The 22,801-nt window shown below is 65.0% G+C and overlaps 1 protein-coding gene across 1 annotated transcript in view; it reads right to left on the reverse strand.

The window, feature by feature from the left end:
* Positions 1-22,682, reverse strand: part of CORO7 (coronin 7) — a 38,188-nt gene extending 15,506 nt beyond the window's left edge. Inside the window, exons 1-9 of the mRNA XM_074158761.1 lie at positions 22,623-22,682; positions 19,663-19,759; positions 19,318-19,392; positions 17,638-17,708; positions 17,091-17,274; positions 16,414-16,490; positions 14,479-14,529; positions 5,824-5,910; positions 5,540-5,622 (exon numbers count right to left, since the gene is read on the reverse strand). Of these exons, the coding sequence (XP_074014862.1) occupies positions 5,540-5,622; positions 5,824-5,910; positions 14,479-14,529; positions 16,414-16,490; positions 17,091-17,274; positions 17,638-17,708; positions 19,318-19,392; positions 19,663-19,759; positions 22,623-22,682 (785 nt within the window). The remainder of the gene's footprint in view (positions 1-5,539; positions 5,623-5,823; positions 5,911-14,478; positions 14,530-16,413; positions 16,491-17,090; positions 17,275-17,637; positions 17,709-19,317; positions 19,393-19,662; positions 19,760-22,622) is intronic.
* Positions 22,683-22,801: the final 119 nt, after the last annotated feature.

The raw sequence follows: 22,801 nt of genomic DNA on the forward strand, positions 1-22,801 counted from the left end.
TCTGGATGCAATTAGGGGTGCGGGGCGGTGGCGGGGGGCTGTCTGGTGTGGCCACCCCCCCCCAACCCCCCCCTTCCCGGCTCCCAGGTGGGCTTCCGGCAGGGCTGGCTCCCATTAGGGCCGGCGCAGCGGCAGGAGGGGCCCCTCGCCGGCGCGGGCGGGTCGGTGCGATGGCCACGCTCGCCCGCTCAAAGGGCCCATTGTGGTTCCTCTCCCCACAGATTTTTCAAATTAACGTCCCAAATTCCTCCGAAAATTGCTGCTGTGTAAATATTTTCACTGCGAGCTTTGTATATTTTCCAGCCTCGCGAAGAGGAGAGAAGAAAAGTCCCCGGCGGAGCTGCGGCCTCACGCCGGGACGGCCGCCGACGCAGCCCACCCCCCCCCCCACCCCCGAGCCCGGCTGGGCGCAGGGTCAGCGTGTCCCCTCACCGTCACCGGGCTGCCAGGGTCCCTCAAGCCCCTTCCCTCCTGGCCCCTCGCTTTTCCTCCTGCTGCTTGGCTTCAGCCTTGCCCTTCTCCTAACGAAGCTCTTTTCCCTGCTTGCAATTAGCTGGAGGTTTGCAGGGGGGACACCCCCCCCACCCCCCCCGCCACGTGCCAGGTGGGTGCTGGGGACCCCCTGGGCAGGTCCCATTGCTTCTGGGGGACTTCCAGCAGCTCCAAAGTGACCGCAGCTGGGTTGGCGATGCCACCCTGGCTGCCCCGGCACAGCAGGAGCAAAGCGGCGGCTCGGCTTTGGCAGGTGCCGCGCAGCCGGGACGCCCCGAGCCAAGGATTTCGGTGCCCGCCGGGAGGTGTGGGGAAGGGGCTGGGCTGCGGCTGATGGTGGCCACGCGAGGAAGGGGCTGGAGGAGCAGGAGGGGACAGTAGGGCTTGGCTTCAGCACGGAGATGATGTGGCCAGGGCAGGGCTTGGTGACCAACCCCCCCCCCCCCCGACACCCACATCTGCACCCAGGCGGCTCCATGGGAGATCGGGAGTGCCCAAAATGTGCCCCTCCAGCCCCCCGAGCCCCTGTGGCTTCCCAAAGCCGAGCACAAAAGTCCCCTTGGCCACTGCCAGCCCTGACGCGCGCCACATCGTGCGGTGCTGCTAATTCCTCTGAGCTGAATCAGCGCCGGGGAAGGATTGCAAAACCCCCTGAAATGACCCCAAATATTATAAAAAAAATAAAACCAACAAACCAACATATCCCTCTCGCTGTGCGATCCAGCGGGGCTGGTCACCGAGAGCCCCGGCCAGAAGCCACCAGCAGGATGGGGGGGGGGGGGCCCGGCGGGGAGCCACAACGGGAGGAGCCGCCGGCTTCACCAGGGCAAGTCACGGGGGCAGCACCCCGATGGCCGCAAGCCTGGAGGTCTGTGGCCTCCAGAGAACCATCCCCGGCCCCGTGGAAACCTAAGGCGGGTCCCCTGGGTCCCCCAGGTACCCATGGCCGGAGCAGAGCCCCGGGGGAACAGGCTGACTCGGTGCCGGGGATCCCCCATCCCTGCTCCCCTGGTGCGAGGGCGGGCGTGTGTGCCCGTCCCACAGCCCCGTGGTGCTGCCAGGAAGAGGTTGTGGAGAGGCCGAAATCCCTCCAGGCTTCCTGGAAAGCCGGGGAGGCCGGACCGGGGAGCGTGGGTCGGCCATGGAGGCGGCGGTGGGCCGAGGCCCTGGCCCATCTGGGAGCGATTTCGGCGCTGCCGTCGCTCGCCGCCTTCCCGCCCGAGCTATTTTTACACGGTGTAATTAGCGGGGCAGGCGATGGGGCCGCCCCGGCATTAACCCCTTCCGTGTGGCTGCCCGGGAGCATCTCGCCCCACGGGGACAAGTCCCACCGGGGTGGCACCTGGTGGGGTGGCTTCTTCCCCGCTCCCCGTGTGTGGGGTGGCAGCCAAGCTGGAGCAGCCCCTTGCCCGCTGATGGCGAGCAGCCGCCAGCCCAGGCACCCGTGGGAGGAGGGGGTCTGCAGGGCTACAGGGACAGGGATGGGGACAGGGATGGGCTTGTCCTGCTCAGGGCTCTGCCACCGAGACCCGACCACTGGGGTGGGTGTCAAAGCCCCCCAAAACACCCACCACGACCCAAAAGGGCTGCTAAATCCCAAGATAAAGTGTGCACAGGGCATCAGGGCCAGGTGGGATGGGAGCAGGACTGGCCACCAAAGTTCCAGCTGGTGACCAGGGAGAGGTGGCAGGGTGATGGTGGGGACACGTGCCTCGGTGGCATCATGTGCCTTGGTGCACAGGACAGTTGGAGCCAGGAGATGCCAGGGCTGCATCCCCACGGGCTGGCTCAGCCGCAGGCTTTGGCTGGGGTGGGGGCCAAGGTAGGTGCTGGGGGCTGAGGACCCCTGGGCAGCATTCCCGGTCCCCCCATGTCCTGCTCCAGCCCTGGGGGAGCCAAACAGCCCCAAATCCCTCTGCAAACATCCTGCTGTGCCGGCTCCCAGCTGTGGGCAGGTCCTGGCTCTGGTACCTCCCAGCTCCGGCGGACTTTGCTCTGTGACGGGTGGTGGGGATCTGGCCATCCTCATCTCTCAGCTCCGTGGGGACCTGCCCAGCGCCACCACACGCAGTGGGGACATGGCTCTTTTGCAGACCCCGTCACCCCGAGCCATGGGGCAGGAGGCTGCCCGATCCCCTGCCCAGTGAGCAGGCACCCCCAGCCTCCCCAGGGACATTTTTGTGGACACCAAAAGATGCGGCGACACAAGGGAGCTGCTGTTCTCACCATCCCTGGTGTGGTGACAGCACCGTCCCCGGGCAGTGCCGAGCCGGGCGCCGGGCGTGCGGCAGAGGGGTCTGGTCGGTGACCCCGAGTGGGAACCGGTAACCCAACCCCACCGGTGCTGGTTACAATTTAGGGCAACAATAACCTATTGAGGCCCCTTCCTGGCTCCTGCCCTGCTGCTCCTTGATCTAATTAAAGGGGGCCGGGGGGGGAGGAAAGACAAAACCCGAGTCGAAGGGACTGGCGGGTACCCGAAGGGGGCACGTTGAGGACCATGGCTGGGGCCACCCACGCCTCCTGCCACCATCTCCCTCAGGGGTCTGGGCACTGGTGGGGCGGGGGGGGTGTGTGTCAGTTCCAGAGCATGGCCCCAGCATAGCCAGGGTGCTTCGAAAAGGAGGTTTACACGGTCACAAAGATCTCGCCTGCTCAGGATTTGGGATGGGAGACCCCCCCAAAACGGACTTGCTGATGTGGGGGTGAATGGGGCCAGTGCCCTCCCACTCTCTACCCTCTTCCTCCGTGGATGCTGGGCAGAGGTACAGCCCCCCCTGGGGTTCGGTGCGGCTGGGGGTGACCCCCACCTCGGGGCACACCATGGCCCAAGGCATTCGGGATGCATGGTGCCGGCTGGGCGGGCACAAGGCTCTGCGGTGGGACGCGGTGGGGACGTGGGCTCCCCATCCTGCCGCCCCGGCGTCAGTAATGAATGGTATGAGTTTCCTGCCCGCCCACTGATTGCTTCCTCAAAGAGCCTCAACGAGCTGCTGCTGCTGCTGCTGCTCCCTTTGCGCGGCTCATGGCATGGCCGGCACCACCGTGCTGCTAGAGGGTCCTCGGTGCCCCACGCTGGGCACCCACGGCCACGCTGGTGAGCCACAACAGGATCCGCCATCCCCGGGGTGCTGCGTCGCCGTCCCTGGAGCAGCATCACCCCACATGGAGCCCAACCCAATGCCCTGTTTGGTCACCGCCTCTGGGGGGGACACAGTGACCCCCCCAAACCCTCCACCCCTTGCCCCAGCCATGGCTCCGGGGCTCCCGAGCATTACATCCCGCCGGCCCCCGCTCGGCACCTCTGCCGGGAGCCAGCGCAAATCCCCCTCCGCCATTTGTCATCTCCGCCAGATTTACAGGCGGGGAGCGGTTGGGGCTGGAACTGCGGCCGGCCCTGGCGCGGCTGCCTAAAAAAAGCACCTCCCGCTCCTTGGCAGCTCCCCGGCACGGGGAGGAGTGGGGGGGTCCTCGCTCGCCCCCACCACCCCCAGCCCCTCTCCCTATCGCCACGCAGCCCGGCAGAGCCCCGGCGTGACGCGCAGGCAGCGCCCGACAGCCGCATTCCTGGCGGCTGATAAACCCGGCAGCCAAAATAACTCCAGCCTGCGCAGAGGGGGCTGAGCGCAGCCCGGCGTCTGCATCCAATTTAGCCGGGCTGGCTCGCCCCGGCGGGGAGGCCCATGTGCTCAGGGTGCAAGAGGCAGAAGGATTTGGGGTAATTCCCCCTGGATTCTCCACCAGCAGCAATAAGGGAGACCACTAAGTGTTCCCCCCCGCTGTGTGCCCCAGTCTCCCTTGGGAATGTTCACTCTGGTCACTAATGATGGCTGGTCACCGAGGCTGGACAGGGCAGAGCTGGGGAGCAGGAGAGTGGGGAGCTGCTCACCCTCAGGAGGGCGAGGGGTGCTCTGTAAGCTCCCCCGCCTGCTCCTAGAGGGGCTGCTCCCCTGGCCATCGTGCCAGCACCTCCCCACTGTGCCCACGGCTGATCCTTTCCCCTTCTGTCAGTCCTGGCTGTCACCAGCACTGTCTCAGAGCTGACACCTCGGCACAATGGATGTCGGCAGGGTGGCCACGGGCCATCCCGCCATCATGGCTCACTCAGCTCCTTGCCAGAGGCCCCATATCGGCACCCAGCAGCTGCCCATCACCCAGCCCGCTCCAGCATCCTGGCCTCCACAGAGCCAGCCCAGAGTGTGGTGAGGGTCCCTGCATCCCTGTGCTCTGCCAGCAGCTCCGGGGAGAGCCAGGGGGCTTCCAGCACAGCCCGGCAAGGACCTTGCCCCAAACCCCCATCATCTTGGTGGGATGAAGACACTGCCTCCTCCTCCCGTTTCCTCGCCCAGGCGGTGACGCCAGCCAGCTTGCCGGGCGGTGTGGGAGAGGCCGGGCCGGGTCCAACCGGAGCGTCCCTCACCTCGGCTGTGCCCCACAGACAGGAGACGGCTCCATCGCGCCTTGACGAGGGGCGCTGACCCCTTATGGCCACAAAAGCTCCTTTTCCGCTCCCCCAAGGGATGCCCGGGGAGCAAGGCTCTGCCGCCAGCCTGGCCACGGCTGGCTGGGCAGCCACCACGGCACCATGGCACAAAGCACCGCGGCCCCACCGCAGGCAGGGGGTCAGGGATGAGCTGCTCCGGTGCGTGGGCAGCACCAAAAGGATTCACTCGCCCGTGCCAGTCCCAGTGCATGTGCCCACCCAGCTAGCGGCCACCTCAGACACTGCTGGTGCTGTCCCCAGCAGTGCCACCACCCACCACAGCGCCGTGGAGCAGCCATCCCACCCCAGCACTGCTGGGGACACCTCCGCGCCATCTCCAGCACTGACACCACCCTCCTATCCCACCCAAACGGTGCTCAGGACACGGCCACACCGTCCCCCACCTTGTCCCCAGCTTTGTGGCCAAGCACTGCCAGTGCCAGGAGCTCTCTGCCACCTCCTGCTCCGCCACCGCGCTCCCTGTGGGTCTCTGACCATGGCGTCCCCACCACGCCACCCCGTGTCCTCACTACCCGTCCTCCCACCCCACAGCGAGACCCTTACCCAGGCGAGGTGTCCACCGCCACAGTGAGCATCGCCCCGCTGAACCGCCGTGTGTCCCACAGCTTCACCTCCCGCTCCCGCATCTGCAGGGGTACAGACACGGCGTTGGTGGGCACCAGGGCTGGCCCTATGGCACCACTTCCCTCGCCAACCAGCCTCCCTCTGTCCCCAGCAAGGGCCAGGGGGCCTGCTTTCATGGGGCAAAAAAGCACATGGGGCCCCAGCACAGCAGCCACGGGGACATGTCCGTAGCGCCAGGGCCACCTTCCCAGTGAGGACTGTACCTGGCTGAACCCGACGGAGATGAGGCAATCGCTGGATCCCATCCAGAGCAGCCGGGAGTCTTTGTTGTGCTCGTGTCCCGGGACGCTCTGCAAGACATGGGAGACACGGCCGTCAGTGTCACTGCCAGCCGCACCGTGCACGCCGCGGGGGACGCCTGCTTCACCGGCCATGAGCCGCCCCCGGGGCTGAGCACGGGGAGCTGAGCGCTGGCTCCCGGCCCTGCTGAGAGACGCCCACGATGACAGTGCAGTGGGGACAGCCTGCAAGCGGTGACAGTCCTGAGCCCCCACCCTGTGCCGGCGTGGTTGCTTTGTGGAGCGGCTGGCCTGGCTCCTGGCAAGGAGCAGAGGGTGGCAGCAGGTAACGTGAGCGTGAGGGGACATGGGACGGCTCCCTGGCCCCCGGGGCTCTCCCCATGCCTGGCAAGGGGGCTCGAGGACCGGTGTGCCGTGAGGAAGCTGCTCCATGGTGGCAGGCATGAGAAGAGGCTTGGCCACAGCCATGGCCGGGGGTCACAGGGACTTACTTCCCCCGCTGCATCCCTGGGTTCTCGATCCATGCCCGATCCCGGCTGCAGGAGCTGGGTGCCCGCTGTGTGTCCGGGTGCTACCGAAACACCGACAGCAAACTGAGCTCAGCCACGCTCCCCACACCACCCTAACCCCCTGCAGCCCCACTCTGCCTGTCCCCTGGGGTGCCTGAGGGGCTGGGACCCCCCAAGCCCACACCGCCACCTCATCCTGCCCACCGTCCCCAGCCTGGTGTGTCCCCTGCCGGCCCCGGTGCCGCTCTGCCGAGGACGGAAGGGGACGCGTTACCGCGGGGCCGGTGGCGGCTGCCTGCTGGCTCCCATGTGGCCCCCAGATGGGTCCTGCGGTTCCCGGCATCCCAGCAGGAGCCGGCAGCCAGCGCTCGCCCCACGGCGCAGGCAGCGCTCGCAGCCCCCCTCGCTCTCATTTACCAAGCGTCAATAAAAGACTGCTAACGATTTCAGAGCTGGCATGGAAAAGCAGAGGGTCCTGCCAAAGCTCAACCCGGCACGGCGCTTCCGGCACCTTCGTGCAGGGCAGGGAAGAGCTGGAGTGGGTGCAGGAGGGATGGGGTGGGCAGAGGAGGGTGCCCACATCTGCAGCACCCACACGGTGACCCATGAGCTGCATCCCCCTCGGGGTGAGCACCGTGCATCACTGGCCACGACAGCACTGTGACCGCCAGCCAGGCTCTACCACCGTGGCAGCCCAGCCAGGGCACACAGAGGTGCCGTATCTCCCACACCCCCACCAGAAAAGCCCCACCGGGAGCAGCCTCCCCGGCTCCCGGCCCCAGCGGGATGCCTGTTCTCCGGAGAGACCCGTAGCTGGGACGGGAGAAGGCACACCGTGCCAAGCTCATCCTCCCCCCTGGCTCCGGCTCGCCAGCCTCCTTGCCAGCACAAACACGGCGCTCGCCAGCCAGCGCGGCTCGCTTGGAAGAGGCAGCGCTGGCCAAGCCGAGCCCGGCGCTCCCAGCCGCGGCGGCAGGATGTGGGGCAGGAGGGGCCCGTCCCCCGCCTCCAACACGCTGGCACCGGAGCCGGCTCCTGCGGGGGGAGAAAGGCCTGGAGAATGGAACATGTCCCGGGATCGGTGCCGAGAGGGATGGAAACCCTGGGAGCCGGGGCCAGCCCGCTCATCGGCCAGGAGAGCACTTCTGCACCTGAGCCGTGTGGCTGCGGCAGCCAACACTCAACAGCTGGAGATTCAATAGCCAACCACGCCAACTCCGTTGCCTCCCGCACACCCCCGGTTGCCCCAGACCATCCAGCACAGCACCTGAGAGACGGCGGTGGGTGACTGCCCCCTGGGGCGGGTGACAGGGCTGGCAGAGGGCAGGGCGATGCCACCCCCAGCCCGCGTTGTGCCGGCTGCGGCGCAGGGCCATGTTTTCTGCATTAGTTCCATCCCGGCTGAGCAGTACGTATGGCAGCAAGTATGCGGGGAGGCCGGGGCTGGGGTGGTGGCTCAGCCACCCGGCTCTGCAGATGTTGCCAGAGGTGAGCGTGCGGGGCCCCATGTCCTCTCCCCCGGTGCCTGAGGGTCTTGGCAGGGGTGGGGTGGTGTGACCAGGCAACAACAGTGGACACCAGTGTGGCTCGGTCAGTGGAGAGCCCCGGGGGCAGCTGTGGGGCTGTTGTGGTTCCCCGGAGCCGGCAGAGACCCTGACACCCAGCCCGAGGTGATGCTGGGACCCCCACCCTGTGTCCCTGGAGCAGGGGACTGGCCGCAGCCCGAGGGACGGGCATGCTCGTCCCCTGGGCAGGCTGAGAGGAGCCCACCAACTCCGGGCTGGCACACGGGGAGCTGAGGAGGCCTCCCAATTCCCCAGCCATGCCAGCGCCACGGCAGCCCAGCCTCCTCCAGCTCATTGTGTGGGTCCAGCCCAGCTGGTTTTAGGCAGCCCAAGCTGGGGGGAGCTTGTGCTCCCTCCTCGGAGCCGGATCAGCTGCACAGGGAGGCTTTCCTGGGATTGCTCCTCTCCCTCTCTCAACCCATCCCTCCCAGCACAGGCTAGGGTTCTGTGCTGGTACCATGGGGGTCCCCAGCCCTGCCCCCTGTGCAGTCCCGGAGCCCACCGCTGCAGGCTGCAGGGGGCTGCGGGGGGCCAGTGGCAGGGAGCAGGGACGGCGTGTCGGATGCAGCTGTTGGCAGCGATGCCGCGGCGGGTCCCAGCGAGCTGGTAACAGCTGCCTGTGGGGAGCGACTGCCTTCGGCTGCCTGGGAGAGCCCGACACAAAGCAAAGGCTGCTCCGGCGCCGGGGTGATCCCCGGGGTGATCCCTGCCTCCGCGGGGAGTGTCACCCTCAGCAGGGATGCAGCGCAGGGAGAGCCGGGGACGGGGAGCCCAGGGCAGAGCTGGGGGGCTGAATGGGCAGGGGATCACAGCTCTGCCCTTGGCAGAGGCCCTGCAGCTGGCAGGAGCCAGGACAGCTCAGCCCTGCCCGTGCCTGTGGCTGGCAGAGCGTGGGCATGGCCAGCAGACCGCGAACATCTGACCCCCCCGTGAGAAGCAGCCCCAGCAGAGGGACCTGCGTGGGCATAGGAGGCACCAGAGCCAGGCTGAGCTACCCCTTTGCCAATGGGTGCCAGGGCAGGAGGGGTCCCCCCCAGGCTCTGGGGACAGACACCTCCTCCCTGTACCTATAGGAGGGGTCCATGCACATGGGGGAAGCTGTGGCTCCCTCCAAACCCCACAAGGCAGCGGGGGGCAGGAGGAGGAACGGCTTCCTGGGGAGCCGAGGGGGTTAACCACTGCGCTGCATCCTCCTCCTCCCGGCACAAGAATGTGATCTCCCCCCGTTGCCAAATCCCAGTTACTCCAGAGGTGGCCAGGAGAGCAGAGCAGCCTCTCCCAGGCCAGCCCCGCTCCGGGTCTCTGCCCAGAGCTTGGGGACACCCTGAGCTGCATCCTGCCCCTGGGGGACTGCAGGGAACCCAGCCACCACACATGGTGGCAGCGATGCTCTGGAAGCCGTCACACTGCCAGCACTTTCCCTGCCCGCTGCCGGGTGTGGGGTGGCTGTGTCGTGGTGGGGAGGGAGTGGGGCGAGCCCCCTCCTGCCCACGCCACCTCCCTGATCCCACCAGCAACACCGTGGTCCCCCTGTCCCCCAGGGAGCTGGGCACGCTCTGCCTTTCCCATCCCGCTGCCAGCACAGCCCCCCGCCTCTGTCCAGACACTCCTGCTCTTGGCTAGCCCAAGGCAACCTCCCCAAGGATGTCACCGGCCCAGCAACGGAAGGAAGGCGAGCGAGCTCCCACTGGGACAGCCCCCCATGGCTACGGAGGCTCGCACCTCGGCACGGATGCTCAGGCATGGGACTGGGATTCTTCTTGCAGCCACTGGCCCCGCAAGCCCTGCGACGAGGCTGTTCTTAAATCCCCCAAACACCTTGACTACAAGCCTGCCAGGAGCCCCAGGTTGGGCAACAAGCCGGGGGGGCTCCCAAAACACCATGTCGGAACCCCAGTGCTGACCTGCACCCTGCCAAGCCGGTGAGGGAAGGGCACCCAGGTGAGGGTGAGCCAGTGCCCCCCCACATGCCCGCACCCCTCGCGATGCTGCCGGCTCATCCCGAATCCTCCTCGACTTCCCCATGTCTGCCATACCAAGCGGCATTCCTGGGAAGGACGGCCGAGGGGGAAGCAGAGCAGAGGAAATATAAACAGTCCCGTGCAGCTACGCTGGGGAACAGAAGCATGAGAGCGCCGAGCGCGCAGTGCTATAAATAGGCAGCCCAGAGCCAGGCCAACTTTTTCAAAGCTTCCCACGGTCTCCTTGGGAATGTGGGATGCTGCGGACCTTCCCCCAGCCCGGAGGAAGCTGCTGCCGAGGCTGGGAGTCAGGTACCCCCGGGGTGACCCCAGCGTGGGATACCGCGCCGATGGGGTGGAGGGTAGGAAGGGTAAAAGTCTCTCTATGTCCTGATGCGCCTTCCCCCAGTGAGCGGTCCTGGGCTGACGGCTGGATCCTGAGCAGAGGTGACACGTTGGGGTCCATGGGGTCCTTGCTATAGGCATGGCTGGATCAACCCAGCCTGGATCTCCCCCTCACCACAGCATCACCCTGCCATTACGGCTATCATCTTCTCCCTCCCACCATGGCAGGGGCTGATGTGGCTCATGGGATGGTGGCCACATTTGGGAGAGGGGCTGGAGTCCCTCTCCCACCCCTGGGGCTATGGGCAGAGGTGGGACCCCCAGGACTTGGGGGGACAGTACGGTCCTGCCCCACACCGGGGTGTGCTTGGAGGGCTGTGAACCTTCCTAGGCACTGAGCTCTGTCCCCAGCATGACCCACGAGGTGGAGGGGACAAACCCACCGTGGGGACAAACTCACAGGGACACCCTCCCAGCTGTCCCCAGCTGCCCTCAGCCCTGGTCCCGCTCATTAAAGCGGAGCTCATTAAAACGTGAGCAGGAGCGTGTGCTGGCCGGGGGTGCGCACGGCCGTTCCCTCGCCCCCGGTCCTGCCTGAACGCTGGCGGGGAAAGAAGTTTCTCGTGAGAATGAAGCTGGCTCCTCTCCGTCCCACACAGGCCGTGCTCGGTGGCGGCGGCAGCCCCGCAGCCCCGCACTGGCGGCACCCGCCGTGCTCCGTAATGGGAGCCAGGTGCCGGCCAGATGCTCGCAGGCCCTCACTCCAGTGTGCCAGGGCAGGATGCGGCCACCGGCTCCACACGCCGCTGGCCCAGAGCGATGCTGCGTCCGGTGGACATCGCTCTGCTACACCAAACCAGGGCACGGGCTCACGTGGGGCCACACTGCGTGGGACAGTCCCCCCATGCAGCAGCTTTCTGCTCCCGCGAGCCACCTCCTTCTCTCCAGCAGCATCTCTAAGTCTTTTGGGGGGGGGGGTTTGCACACCCCCGTCAGTAAAGATTTTTGAGGATGCGCCCCCAGCAGATGCATATTGATTAATGTATAAGCGATACACACGTACAGCCGATGGTCCAATATTTTCTCCCTGCCACCCCCACCCCCCGGATTGCTGTGTGCACCCCGCTTTGCAGAGCACTGCTTTAGAGGATGGGCAAGACCCCATCCTGCTGTGCGGGCAGGGTACTGCGTGCCCACCTTGTCCCTGCCAGCCCTGGGGATCCAGAGCTTGCCCGCACCCAGAGGAGAGGATGGCTAGGGGTGGGGGCAAGCGGAGATGCCACCTTAGTGGCCCATGTTGCACCCAAATCACTGCCCTGCGCTGCTCATGGTGGCCCGCCTGGGGCATCAGCTGGGGTATGGAAACCCTCCTGGTGCTCCGACCCCCTGCTCAGTACCCCGTCCCCCACCCCTCTCCCCCCACACCTGAAGGGCCACGGCTGGTGCAGGATGGAGCTCAAGATGTAGGGGTGGTGGGATGGCTGTTTTGTGGGGTTTTCCCAGGCATTGGGGGGTGGGAGGGGAGAAGCGCCGAGCCACGGCAGAGCCAAAGCCGGGAGGGAGAGGATGTGACTCGCTTCCAGGGAGAGGGTCAAGGCGAGGAGAGTGACCACCAGCACCCGTGGGAGGGGAGGCAGGGCTGTGGCCAGGGCAGCGTGGCCTTGGGAGGGGATGAGGCAGAGATGGGACTCAGGGAAACACTCCAGAAGGACGGCAGCACTCAGACACGGACTCAGACTCGGCAAGACACACAGAGGCACCACGGCAAGACACACAGAGGCACCACGGCAAGACACACAGAGGCACCACGGCAAGACACACAGAGGCACCACGGCAAGACCCGCTGCAGCGAAGGGGTGGCCTGGACATCTCCACTGCCAGCTTAGGGTCCCCGAGGAGCAATGGGGTGCAAGCACAGCCCTAGTGCTCGCAAGGGGGCTGCTGCAGCTCCCTGTTCCAGCCCAGCTGCAGCCACGAGGGGCTGGGGGTTCAGCAGGATGAGGCTACTGCTCTCCCAAGGGAAATCAGGGCCTTGGGTAGGCAGCGGGCACCCTGCGGGGTCAGCCAGACCCTGGCCACGCCACTCTCGCTGCATCACAGGCTCCTGCCCGCTGTTGGGACATGCTCAAAATAGCTGCCACGGCCGTAGCTGGGAATGGGGAGGGGGGGTCAGGCCCCCACCGGGGCACAGCAGTAGGTCACAGGCAGCCTGCCAGTCACCCTCCTCACCATCCATCCTCAGTCCCCAGCCCTGTCTGCTGCATCCCCGGGAGCATCAGGCATCACAGAACAGTGGTGGAGACCCCTCCTCCCTGAGGCTCTTATTTTAGCTCCTTCTCATCCTTTTCCCCAGCTCTAAAAAAAGGAACAGTTTAATGAGGCAGGCTTGGCAAATTAAGAAAACCAGCAAGAGGAGCAGCCCTCCGCCGAGGCTGGCTGCGGCATCGTGTGCCGCAGTGGGACCGGGGTGAACCGGCGGCGGTGCTGAGCCTGAGCCCTTCGCCTGCTGCAGAGGAAACCCAGCCTGCGGCACCGCAGGGGCCAGCCCAGCTGGAAAACCCATCATACCGCTCACCTCTGCAAAAAAAAAAAGAAAAAAAAAAAACAAAACAAAAAAAACCCCAAACAAAAACCACCACAACAATCCAGGCAACTTCAAAGCCAGGAGCTCAAAAGGTGCTGGCACCGCACAGGCGGCCCCAGCATCACCCGGTTTCGTAACCGTGCTGGCCCGGGGGGAGAAGGAGCCTTTCCAAATAACCCGGCCCTCTAGCAACCGGGGAAAAAAAAAAAAAGAAAAAAACCCCCAAAAACAACAAAACACAGGAGTATTATTCCTCTTGGCTAAGCACGCCCTGTGCAAACTTCCAGAGGATTTATGGCATTTTAAAGTTTTCCCCTTCAGCACAGTACTTCTCCAAGACTAAACATCTTCATCCATTCTCGGCTGGCCGGGGTTAGGGCTGCGGCACGGCAGCACTCAGCCGCGGCAGCGAAGGTGCATATTTCTCTTGGCAAAGCCTGAGCGCCGGCCCCGGGCTGGATCAGACGGCAGGGGAGGGAAGCGAGCTGCCTGCTTTGAACAGCCACCATCACTCACACGTTATTTTTAATAGCTCAGCGAGACGGAGTCCACCCTCCCCAGGAGACTTGGCTCAAGCCCACGGTGCTCGCAGCTTCACCGAAATGCTGTTATAGAAGCCGACAGGTCTGGCAGGGAGAAAAGGGGGGGCAGGCGAGGCGGGGAGCAGCGCCCGAGGCCATCGGAGGATGGGTGCAGGATGGATTTGGGAGCAGAGCCTAGTACCTTCCAGCCACGCCGAGTGGCACCCGGAGCAGGGGAGCGTCACTTGAGGGCTGGGAGCACTTTGCCCTGGCTTGCTTGCACGTGTAACCACTGGGTTTATACTTATATATTGTATTGTTGTATTTATAAGGCTGCAAGAAGGATCAGAGCACCCACAAAAAGCACCCAGGGGCCTTACAGGAGCTCAGCACCTGGGCTTGGTGCGGGGGCAGCTGGTGGCAGCAGCACCGGAGCACCGGCTCCCTCAGTCGGTGCCTGGGGGCACACCATGCCCAAGCACAGCCACTGGAGGCCACCGGCTTCCTGAGCCCATGGGCACGCACACACCGGCGGCAGGAGAGGCACAAGGAGCGGCAGAGCCATCTCACCCTGCTCTCCACTGCATCCTTCCCCTCCCAAAGCCTTCCAGCAGGAAGGGCCGGCGGCCGCTGGCAGCCAGAGCCCCCCAAGCCACAGGAAACCTCTAATAAGAGGCTGTTTAAACTCGACGTCAAGGCTTAAGTCCTCTACTTATTTCCTAATCGCTGTTATTTGCTGAGCTGTGCGGATCCAGCCGCCCAGCCCTCACCCTTGGCAGGTCCTTCTCCCCAAGAGCCTTTCGCCCAGCTCCCGCAGAGCCGGGGAGCCCGCAGCCCTCGTGCCCACGGGGCTTGGGATCACTGCCCGCAGGTAGCCAGCCCCGGCAGCAGTGTGCCGGTGCACTGGGAGAGCACGGGTCCCCAGCAGGAGGGCACGGATCCCCTGTGCCAAACCCCACTGGGGCCGAGGAGGAGGCTGCCCATTCCCCTTGCCCTCAGCCCACACTGTCGTGCTGTCTCTCCCAAGCTGTCCCAAGGGCGGGACAGTTTGGGGCACCAAGCCCATCCCACGGCACCCCGGTCAGGCAGGGGTGATGCCACCACATCACCCAGTACACCCTGGAGGGACAGTACCTGGGAGGCAGCTGGGCTGGCTCGGGGGTCAAAGATCCGCAGTTTCTTGTCCTGTTGAGATAAAAAGAAAACAGAGGAGGGTTAAGGACCCCGGGGCCAGTGGGATGTCAGGCTGTGTCAGGCAGAAGGCTGGAGCAAGCAGCCCCCCTCCTTCCTGCCCATTGCTCTCCTGCCTGCGGTCTGTCCCCGTGGATGGCTTGCACAGTGTCCCCCAGGTCCTGCTCCACATCACGGGTGGACACACACCCCCAGGACCCCCACAGCCTCACCAGGACCCCGACAGCCTCAAAAATGCTCTCGGAGAAGGGGGGAGCCTCCAATGTAGAGCCAGGACTGGAGCCTAACCTCTCAGATGCCATCCTGCCTGCACTCCCCAGCATCCTGTGGGCAGGGGAGCGAGCTTTCTCCTGCCCAGCACCCCACAAAAAAACTGGGGGTGGGGTGCCCTTCGGAATGGGCTGACGGGGGCGCAGAGGCAGCAGGGAGGTGCCCTGGTGCCAGCCTTGCTGCCAGGGTGCTATCTGGGGAGTGCACACTGTGGTGGCTAGACCCACATGGCACAGCATGGCGATGCTGCCTGGGGGCTGACCCACACCCCATGGCATAGCTCAGTTCATAGAACTACGGAATGGTTTGGGTTGGAAGTGACCTGAAAGCCCATCCAGTGCCACCCCCTGCCCTGGGCAGGGACACCTCCCACCAGAACAGGTTGCTCCAAGCCTTCTTCATGGTGAGGGTGACAGAGCCCTGGAACAGGCTGCCCAGGGAGGGTGTGGAGTCCCCTTCCTTGGAGATTTTCAAGACCCACCTGGATGCCGTCCTGAGTAATGTGCTCTAACATGCTCTAGGCAATCCTGCTTTAGCAGGGGAGTTGGACTAGATGATCTCTATGGTCCCTTCCAACTCTAAAAATTCAGTGAAATTCAGTGAAAGCCCCGTCCAACCTGGCCTTGAACCCCTCCAGGGATGGGGCAGCCACAGCTTCTCTGGGCAACCTGGGCCAGGCTCTCACCACCCTCACAGCAAAGAAGTTCTTCCCCACATCTCAGCTCCATCTCCCCTCTTTCAGTGTCAAACCCTTCCCCCTCCTCCTAGGGCTCCCCTCCCTCATCCAGAGTCCCTCCCCAGCTTTCCTGGAGCCCCTTGAGGGACTGGAAGGGGCTCTAAGGTCTCCCCGGAGCCTTCTCTTCTCCAGGCTGAACCCCCCCAACTCTCTCAGCCTGTCCTCACAGCAGAGGGGCTCCAGCCCTCCCAGCATCTCCGTGGCCTCCTCTGGCCCCGCTCCAACAGCCCCATGTCCTTCTTGTGGTGAGGACTCCAACACCTGCTCGCTTGGTACGGGACTCCCACCGTTCCCTTAACCTCCGCACTCAGTCTGCACGCTTGGCTTGGCCTCCATGCTCCACCTCGGGTGCGTCTTGCTCGCTCAGCCTCCCCCCTCGGCACAGGGGGGGGATGCCCGCTCGCTCACTCGCTCTGCGCGCTCAGCTGGGCTTGCGGGCTGGCTTCTCCTCACCCGGCCTGGAGGCCCGGCAGCTTGTTTGGCCTGCATGCCTAGCCTCCATGCTGGGCCTGGGTGGTTAGCACAGAGGGGGGACTGCGCACTCCGGCTGGAGGCTCGCTCGGCCTGCAAGCTCAGCATGGACGCCCGCCTGCTTGCTCAGCCGGAGGGCACGCTCGGCCGCCGTGCAGGGCCGGTTCGCTCGGCCTGCCCGCTCGGCCGCCATGCAGGGCCTGCGCACAACCCGCCCGCTCTTGGCGTGTCCGGCATCGCCCGGGCGGCGAGCGGCAGGCGCCATCTAGTGCTCCCGTCCTTCTCGGCTCCGGCGCCGCTCGCTCAACCCCATTTCTGCCCTTTTTGTCCCCAAAGTAGGGTCACCATGGCCAGCCTGGCCGTGCCACGCTGCAGGGAGGTCGCCCGTGCGAGCCGCTCACCTTGCAGGAGGTGCCAAGGAGGCGGCCGTCTGCCTTCCAGGCCAGGCTCTGGAGCTGGTCCCCGTGGGAGTCCAGGGCTGTGGGAGGAAAGCAGGGTCAGGAACGGGATCAAGCAGGGCTTCTCCCACAGACAGGAGCCATTGCTCTCCAACCGTGAGCACCGGAGCACTTCCCAGGGAAAATGGCCTTTCCCAAGGGCCGGTGGCAGCCAGAGCAGGGGCCAGGACCCACCGTGTTCATCCGGGGAGCATCCCTGTACCGATGGCAGCTCAATCCAAAGGGCAGGAGGCCTGGGAAAGCCACAGGGTGCTTACACCCCTGCGCTACCACCCAGTCTCCTCTCCCCATGGGGTTAGCTGAGGTCTGGGCAAGGCTGGCCAGCAACAGCCCATGGCACCCACCTCCACCCACGCAGGGAAAGGGACCTGTCACCCCAGGGGATCCCCAGCAAAGCTGCTACAGACACCCTGGGCAGCACAGGAGGCTTTTGCACCGCTACATTGGAGCGTAGGGAAACCCATGGACACGGGCTGCGGTGCTCCCTGCCCAAAAAGCCACCCGTGCTGCCTGTTTGGTGACACCGAGGTCCAGATCCGAGCCCATCGCTTGAGCCCAGGCCACCAGTACAGTGGAGATACACGTCATGGGTGGGAGTTGGTGGGAATGGCCAAGCCTACCTGTCAGTGGCTGCTGCTGCCCCACGTCCCAGACGGTGACTTGCTTCCCTGCACCGCTGGCCAGGACGCCGTCTGCTGTGGGGTGGAACTGCAGCACATCCACCGGGCCCCCACCGGGCCCCAGGGTCAGCCCCGCACCACTGGGCATGTCCTGGCCGCTCTCAGGAAGGCGCCACACCTTCACCTGCAGCCCCAGAGAGAGGGGGGTCAGTCCCTGGGCAAGCAAGCAGGACCCGGCTGGGTGGTGGCAGTGCTCGACCTGGGCTTGCTGCTTTTTGGTCCCTGAGGACACCAGGTGACCCCTCATCACAGCTTGGTGGGATCAGAGCTGCGGGCATCCCAGGTGGGAGAGGGCTGACACTATCTGCCCTGTCCCCCACAACCTGGGGACATCCCACATCGCTCCCCAAGGCTGGCACCCTCCACCCCACGCTCCTCTTATTCCCATCCCTCCGTCTCCCATCTCCTCCAGGCTCTACAGTGAAATCCCAGGGACACGCTGGGGGACACAGTGTGCCCCACGGGACCCCCGGCACTGAGCACTCACCATCTCATCGGCAGAGCCCGTAGCCAGCAGGAGCTGATCGAAGGGTGAGAAGTCAAAGTCCGTCACCACATCTGGAAGGAGAAGGGCAGAGGTTGGTCCTCACTGAACCCCTGCAGACACCGTATCTGCCCACCTTCACTCTTCCCCAGCCTTTTCATACACACATGTGCAGGCAGGGGTGGGCAGCGGGGGTCAGATCCAGTCCCACCGAGGCATTTGGGAGCAGCTCAGCTCTGCTGTGAGAGCCTGAGCCCCTCCACGCTGTCCATTGGGGTCTTGCAGCCCTTTGGTGGGGGACAGGAGACCCGAAGGGCAGCACTGCACAATGGCATCTTCCCGTCTACCCCACCACCACCCAGTTTTGGCTCCGATTTCAGGATGGACATCCCCAGGAGGCACAGGGAGAAGCACAAGGGCGTCTGTGCCGGCCTGGACGCTGGCGAGTGAGACCATGCTGGTAACAAGGCCCCCTTTGTAACGCCCTGGCTTGGTGTGTCGGCGGCAGGGACGTTCCACGCCGCTCCGGCGGCAGATCCTCATGGGAGAAAGGCTGGCACCATCACCAGCAGCCCCTTGGATGCGTTTGGCACGCTCGGGAAAGTAGGTCACTGTGTACTTTTCCGCTTCCAGGAGGCTGCAGAGAGACAGGCCCAGGAGGCACGAAAAGCGAGCAGCATTTGCTGCCTTTGCCCCAGGAGGAGAGAAAAAAAAATAAAAATCCCTTCCCCGCTTTGGAGGCGTTGCTCTGGCACAGCCGGCTTCAAAGGGCTCCTGCTACATCTCATTAAGAAGCCATTAATGTTGCGCTGGCTCCACGTGCACCCCTCCAGCGCTCTCCTGGGAGCAGCGGAGCTCACAGTGCAGCTCTCCGTGCCCGTCCCTGCCAAGGCACCGCAGGCAGGAAGGCGGTGGCACTGGGACCAGCTCCCAGCTTGCTGCTCTGGTGCGATTTTTTGGGGAAATGGGTGTTCAGCATCCCCCAGGATAGTGCTTCTTCTCCAACATCGGGAGAGGGGTACCCTGGGCTCCCCAACACTCCTTCCCTGTGCCCAGGCAGGAGGCAGAGCCCTCCTCCTCCATGGCGTGTGGCAATGGTGCCAGCCGCCTCTTCCCCTGCAGCGCTTGCTCTGCTCAGGGCCACGAAGCCACCGGTCCAGCCTGTTCCTGCCGTCACTGGAGCTGGGTACACCCGCAGTGATGCCATCCCCAGCTCCTCCGCCAGCCCGGCACTGGGTGTACTGGGAATTTCAGGGCGTACAATGAGTAACATGGGGAGGGTGTGCTAGAGGAACAGCGTGAGCAAGAGCTACGTGCCCAGAGCTCGCTGCAGCTCGAGAGATGAAGGGACGTGGATCAGTTTGGCTCCTTTGCAGAAGCTCAGCCTGGCAGAGTGGTCAGGGTGGCTGCAGCCGGCTTGTGCCTCGCACACCAGCGAGACTCATCAGGGTCACCCTGCCCATGGGTGATGGTCCCTGGGGACTCCAGCCGCTCCCCCAGTCCCTCACCTGGGAAACAGAGCGCCCCACACAGCATCCTGGGCTGGGACTCAGCACCCGAGTCCCTCCACACAGCCCACACAGGGCCAAACGCCTCCTGTGGAGGTGGGAGGTGGTACCCGACTCCTACAGAGCGTGGCAGAGGCAGGGGACACGCCATAGGGCTGGCAGACACCCAGCTCACCTGAGTGGCAGCAGAGCTGAGACACGGTCCTCTTGCCTCCATCCTCACACTCCAGCGGCACGATGCCCAGCACTCCTGCAGGAGAGGACACAGGAACGGGTCACCAGCCTGCCCATTTCCCATACAATGCTCCCAGAATTGCCCCCTCAGCCCCCAGCCAGGGATATGGTAGGGCCACCCAGCTTCGCAATGCAAGCCAAGAGGTGCAGGACTATCAGCACCTTTGGAGGACCTCGGTGAGAGCCTCCTCCACTCGCCCTCGTGCCTCCTGGGGTACGTGGGACCACCGAGCTCCACAGGGGCACATCCATCCCACCCCCCAGCACCCTTTCCCATGTGCCTTACCTGCCGCCTCGGCATTGAAGGCAATCCAGCGGCAGCTGGCCTTCACATGGTTCCCACAGGAGGCCACAGAGCCCGCTCGGAAACCCCCGATCCAGGCCTGGGATGGAGAAGGAAAACCCACATCAGGAGATGCTTCGGAGGGGCCCAACACCATGGGAAACAACGAAGCATCGGTACAGCATCGCTAGAGACCCTCAGCCCTGACAGAGGCCCCACAGCGATGGACATGGAACTACCTGGAGGCCACCGACACCAACGGGTCACATTTGTAGGGCTCCCTTCTCTGGGAGGGACAGGAAAATGTGGCTGCTTACGCTCCTGGCATAAAAGTGCAGCCCCTCACTGGGGCTGGGAGGTTTGGGGACAGCTTTGCCAAGAACGGGAGACAGAAGCAGCCCATCTCTGCCCAAAACTGTCCCAGCCCTGGGCTCTCCCATGGTGTGAAGGGCTCAGAGGTCTTTGCAATAAATTGATGTCGCCCTGCGCCAGCCAGACCCACTCTAGGTGACACACACCCGACCTCAAGTGGCCACCAGGGCACACCCAGGGCCAAGTCCAACCCTCCAGCAGAGGTGGGTATTTTACGGCTGCCACCATGCCTGCGCCGCCACCAGCATGGCAGAGAGCTCCCCAGAGCGGCAGACACCCTGCGAGCAGGGCAGAGAGCTGCGTACGCAGCCCCAAAAAGACCAAGCCCCGTGTTTCCTCTCCTTGCAGGGCTTCCTTTTGAGGCCTGACAGAGAGCAGCAGTTCCTGCAGCACTTCCTCTGGTCCTTGTCACAACAGCCGGCTCGGTGGCAGACCTGTTAACCCTTCTTCTGCTGAAGGGAGGTTCCTCTCCCCACACCCAGCAGGTGGGTCTGGGGGCTGCAGCGGGGATGGGGAACCTGTCTGGAGCCTGACCAAGACACAGGAAGAAGAGGAAGAAGCATCCTGCCATCTGTGCCCCTGTCACCCTGCACTGGTCCTTCGGCAAGGGGGGGGTCACATTTGGCCCCCAGCATCCAGGGGTACCACGCATGCCCCTGGCAGTGAGGTTTTGCAGAGCTGGTCCATCACATGCATGTGGGAGCCCCTGGGGATGCGATCCTTCCCGCAGTGTGCCAGGGCGGCCGGTAAAGCATATGGCACCGTCCTGGCTCCGTCCCCAAAACGAAGCACAAGCTTTAGGGGCGCCTCTGCCAGCAGAGCCCTGCAGACGCTGCCTCAGATGTGATCCTTCGTGTTTACGCTGCGCTTCCTGATCCGGCCAGGTCAAGCGTCCGCCTCTGTAAACAAGCCGCTCTGCTCGGCCGAGGACACAGACAGCAGTTTCCCCGCTGTGACACCCGAGATGGGTTCGGAGAGGAGATGTCCACCTCCCACCTCCTCCCCCACAAAGCTGGGAGACGTGGCATTGCTTCCCGGGGACACGTTTCACGCCTGGATGAGAAATGCCTTTGGGAAAGGCCACCTCCCGTGTGCCGAGCCCGGTGCTGGCGTTCGGAGGCAGAGCAGATGCCTCCCCGCACACTGTCCCTCCGTGTCCCCAACAATGCTGGGATGCTCTAGGCCGGGCACCATGGCTGGGGCCACCGTGTCCCCTCCTAGCTCAGGGGGGATGTTTCGGGTCTCTGCCAGGTCTGTGAGCGCAGGACAGGCCAGCCTGGCCAGGAAGGGACAGGGAAGAAGAGTGCTGATGTCCAAGGGCTGGGAGACAAACATTTTGGTGGCCCTGGGGGCCCCCAAATTCTTTTTGAAAGCAGCAAGATGCAAAGATTTTTAGCAGCATCACTTGCCCAGCCCAAGCCCTCCTCTTCTGGCCACATGGCTGATGCCAAAGGGTACCGACTCCCCACACCCGCATGCCACCAGAGCAGCCTGTGCCATGCAACTGGTCCACGCTGTCCCATCCCCATGTGGGACCATCCCCAGCAGGGACCCTGCTGTAGCCATGCCAGCTCCCCTCCGCCCCACTGGGAGCCACCCGGGCAGCATCCCACCACCCACCTCCACCACGGCAGAGCGGCAGCAGCCTCGCTCGTGGCCATGGTGCCGTGGAGATGCCAAGCGTGTCCAGCTTGGGAAGCCCCTGGAAGGGCTACGTGTCCTGACAACACTCCCCCAACATGGCTCACCCAGCACAACCAACCCCAGCCCAGTATCTCTTCACAAGCTGAGATGGATCACGACACTCGGCGTGGTTGGGGCTGATTATTCATGGGGAATAACGTGGAATTCGTGGGCCGGAGCTGGGCACCAGCTGGCTCGGTGCTGCCCGGCGATACCCACCAGACCCACCCGCCCTCAGCGGTGCCGGGCTCTGCAGCCCGCGGGCAGGGTGACGGGGCTCAGCACCGTCCCGCGGGGCCCCGGCGCTTCCCCTTTGCCTGCGGAAGCGGGGTGAACGGAGCGGGGCCCAGCATTTCACGCTCGGGGTGCACGTTTCCCCGCCTGGCCCGGGCAAGTCAGTGCTGCCCAGGGCGTGCCGGGCAAGGCACCAAACCGAGCTGGCAGCATGAGCCGGGGGGCAACCACCTGTGCCAGCCATGGCCCGGCTCCCGGCCACCACGGGGACGGGTACCCCAAGCCAGTGGCACCGGAGCTGCTCCCGGGCAGGGGGGCTGCATCGCCCCGGGAGAGGGCCGGGGTCCCCCACTGACACCCGGCTGCAGAGCCCCCATGGATGGTGGGGTGGGAATTGGTGGGTGGCGAGGAGGGGCCGCCCGGGAGAGGCTGCTGCACCGGGACCGGGCACCAACACCGGGGCTGGGGACCGGGCACCGGGTGGAGGGGGCCGGGGGTCTAGAGACGGGGACTCCCTATACCGACGGTGCCACAGCAGCGGGACCCGGAGCCCCGGCATCCCGGGGCCGCCCCGCCGCTGCTGCGGGGCTGCTCCTGCCCCGGTCCTGTTCCAGCCCCAACCGCCCCCATCCCCCCGGTACCGGACGGCGGTATCGCCCCCCCCCGGCACTCACCTCCCTGCGGGGCAGCCGGGCCTCGGTGTGTCGGAACTTGGACGCCTTAAACCGGTTCATAGTGCTCCCTCCGGGGACACCGAGCCGCTCCGCTCCGCGCCGCTCCGGGGCCGCCGCCGCCGGGCACGCCTCGGGACACGCCCTTGCTTAGCCCCGCCCCTCCGCGATGGACACGCCCC

The sequence above is a fragment of the Numenius arquata genome, chromosome 14 (genome assembly GCF_964106895.1).
Source record: "Numenius arquata chromosome 14, bNumArq3.hap1.1, whole genome shotgun sequence".
NCBI classification, from domain to species: Eukaryota; Metazoa; Chordata; class Aves; order Charadriiformes; family Scolopacidae; genus Numenius; species Numenius arquata.